At 49.6% G+C, this 3,541-nt stretch overlaps 1 protein-coding gene across 1 annotated transcript; it reads right to left on the reverse strand.

Moving 5' to 3' along the window:
* Window positions 1-1,575: 1,575 nt before the first annotated feature.
* foxd2 (forkhead box D2) lies at window positions 1,576-2,748 on the reverse strand (the record flags this gene model as incomplete). The annotated part of the gene is made up of 1 exon (XM_080726102.1): window positions 1,576-2,748. The coding sequence occupies one exon, from the start codon at window positions 2,746-2,748 to the stop codon at window positions 1,576-1,578; it is 1,173 nt and encodes a 390-aa protein (XP_080582228.1).
* Window positions 2,749-3,541: the final 793 nt, after the last annotated feature.

Raw genomic sequence — 3,541 nt, forward strand, 5'->3', positions numbered from 1 at the left:
GGTTTGAATATCCCCAATCTAAAACAACGTGTGCGTTTCTCTCACACACAACAAAAACAACCCCCTATATAGCTCTGTTTCGCTGCCTGTGTGAACATGTAATTTGTGTCACAGTTAAGTCGTTTAAATCAGTGAATTTACACGCTCGAGCAAATTAAAATTGCCTTTCAATGCATCATGGTCAGAGAGCAATTAATTGGATACGCGTTTGATTGGAAGATAGATGAAATAATGTGGCAGTTTGTGCCCTCAAATTAGAGAAGAAAAATGAATACTGAAATACTGAATTTTCGTCGGGGTCAATATAAGGACTAAAAAAAATCATCAATTTTATACAACACTTAAAATGAAATAGACAAAATCCCTTCCAAATAGAACACCTTTAAAATGACACCATCTATAAAATGTGAGCCCTGTCTTGAAATTAATTGTTTTATAGCCAGAACAAATTATAATAGTCTAACCAAGGCCATTCCCTAAATGTAAATAGTTATATCTAAATCCAAGAGTCGGCTATAAGTCAATATATATTTCAGGACATCCACCTTTTTTTAAGCATAAGCCAGCCAAAACGTCCGAAGCAATAAAAGTGGTTAACGAATTTTCTTTCTTTTTTTTCAAATTCACAAACATTTATTATTCTTGTCATTACAACAACAACAACAACAACAACGACAACAACACAAATGACCTAGGAACATGTAGGTGGGTCTCTCTATTGGCAACACATGACAGCGTTTCACAGATATTAAATTGTGAAATGATAGCGCAACAGTTTAAAACAGGGTGTGCGAGAGAGAGAGAGAGAGAGAGAGAGAGAGAGAGAGAGAGAGAGAGAGGTAAGGCTAATGCGCTTTCTTTACACACGAAAAAACACATAACCTATTTGTCCACAGACAACATAAAATGAATCCGTCACAACTTCACCAGGACACCGCATGTATGTGATGCAGAGGAGAATCGGGGGGCCATTAGTGGAAAAACAAACCCCCTTTGTCTCATTAATGTGCTTTCTAGTAAAAACCTGAGTTGGCGGTCTCGTGTTATTAGCCATTAGTCAACGACAGTGCTTTCTCCTGCACACAAATATAAAACAATATAAATCATAGCATAATAAAAAATCTCAATGATATTTTAAAAATCGAAATTTATCCCCGGTATACAGAGATATGCGACACCGTTTAACTTATATGTTAAAAAATACCAGGATTTATTTATTTAGTTTTTTCTTTCTGGATGCCACATAGCCAGAATAAGTGTCAGGCCAACAAATGTATACTCAGTATTGATTCAAGAAGAGCCTTCATCACCAAAGTCTTAATTCCTCTCGCTTCTGTCATTATTAATATTATTATACACATATTTACAAGCTATAAATAAACCTTTCAATTCCCCCCATGCATCTCTCCCACGTCTTAATCAAAATCAGCGAGAGAGAGAGAGCCACAACACTCTTAGCCTATTTCACAAAGAATGTTCAGCCTACCTTCACACAAGACGACTTTTTTTTTTTTAATAAGAGCATTTTTCTGTGGTGTTTCTCAACAGCATTTTGTTTATAGTTTTTTAGTTTTTCTAGAAAGGGCAACTGTTCATGTGTGCAGCTTTGCTAGAGAATGTCTGACTCTGCGCGCCGGGCTGTAGTAGGCCTAAGCTTTCCTGCGAGAGGTTCAAGTGGCCAGAGGCGGACGCGAGTGCTGCCGGGGTGAGCATGGCCAGGATCTGCGCCTGGCTGCCGGGGTGGTGGCTGCCGTACGACGGCGCCGAGCTGTTCGCCGCCGCGCCGATGATGTTGTCGATCGAGAACGAGGGCCGACTGCTCGGAGCGCTCGCGTCCGTCTTGAGGGGCGGCAAGCCGGGTAGCGTGGGACTCAGCTGCGGGTAAAAGGGCTTTCGCAAGTCGGCGCCCAGGAGAGAGGGCAGGCCGGGGTGCGGGCTGGGGAATAGCGAGGCCGGCGACGGCAGGACGCACGGCGCGTTCTGGAAGGGGAACGCCGCACCGCCCGGGTGGTGGTGGTGGTGCGGGTGGTAGGGGCTGTGCGCGGCGTGAAAGTTCTGCAGCTGGAGTCCGTAGTTGTAGCCGTACGGGCCGTATCCGAAGCCGGGCAGGAAGCCCCCGGCGTCCCGGAGGATCTCGTTGGCCTGGTGCCTCTTGAAGCGCTTCCTCCGGCGCAAAAAACTCCCGTTGTCGAACATGTCCGCGGACTCCGGGTCCAGGGTCCAGTAGTTGCCCTTGCCGGGGTTTCCCGGTTCGCGTGGGATCTTCACGAAGCAGTCGTTCAAGGAGAGGTTGTGGCGGATGGAGTTCTGCCACGCGGGGAACTTCTCCCGGTAGTACGGGAACCGGCTGCTGATGAACTCGCAGATCTCGCTGAGGGTGAGCCGCTTCTTGGGGCTCTGCAGGATGGACATGGTGATGAGGGCGATGTAGGAGTACGGCGGCTTCACCAGCGCGCTCTTGCCGCCGCCGCCGGGCTTGTCTGTGGCCCCGCCGGCCTCCTCCGCGCCGCCGGAGCCGCTCTGCTCTGCTTCGAGCGCCGGGGAGGAGCCGGAGACCCTCTCGCCGCCCGCGGAGTTCTGCAGGGAGAAGTTGTCGTCCGAGTCGTCGTCGTCGTCGTTGTCCAGGCTGAAGTCGTGGTGCATGTATTTCCCGTCCTTGCCGACGGACATGTCTCCCCCGACCACGTCGATGTCCACATCATCGGACAATACAGAGCTGTCGGACATAATATCCGTCCCCAAAGTCATCCTTTTGGAGAGACCGTTCCTCTCTCTCTCTGTGTCTCTCTCACGTCCCCCTCCGCCTCCTCCTCCTACTAACTCGGGTCCCACACGTCGTCAGGTGTTGTTGTTGTTGTTGTTTTTGTTGTGTTGGTGTGGAGTGGAACTCACCGTCTCGCTCCCAGAAAGCCCCCAGAACACGGCCAAAAACTGTTGTTTTATTATCTCCGGTTGCCGAACGAAAACATCGCCAAAACGCGCATGGAAAGCTTAGATAAGCAGGCTTCTTCGAGGCGCTGCCGCGGGTCTCCTGCGATCATCCGGGGAGGCGAGGCTGCAGTGCTGCGCGTTGCTCTCACAGAGAGAGCAGGGAAAGAAAGGAAAACAAGCCGGACGGTCATAAATCACGCCGTTTCCCCTCCTAAAGGACCACTTAGGAGTTCTGTACACACACACGAGTTCTTATTTCTGTGATCGATTTATGCTATAGGTCATTTAAAAGGCTACATGGGAACGTCCAAATGGGCGTCTTTTTTTTTACGCGCTGGGCGCGGGTAAGTATCCAGCGAGAGAGAGCCTCATATACTATCGTCCCTCATAGCTCTCAAAAAGCTATTTATTCAACCGCGCCGACCACGTGACCTCCATGTCACTGTTTAGCCTCGTTTGTCCTGCGTCGTACGGCGGTGCCGCTCGCCCAAAAAGCGCCGATCTGCAACGCTGAAGGCGCGCAGCGAGGCAGCGCGCTGTCGGCTTGCAGATCTGCTCTTTTGGGGCGAGCGACACCGCCGCACGGCGGAGCGCAACGCCAAGCTTCGCC

Source organism: Nannobrachium achirus (genome assembly GCF_963921795.1).
Source record: "Nannobrachium achirus genome assembly, chromosome: 1".
In the NCBI taxonomy this organism is placed as follows: Eukaryota; Metazoa; Chordata; class Actinopteri; order Myctophiformes; family Myctophidae; genus Nannobrachium; species Nannobrachium achirus.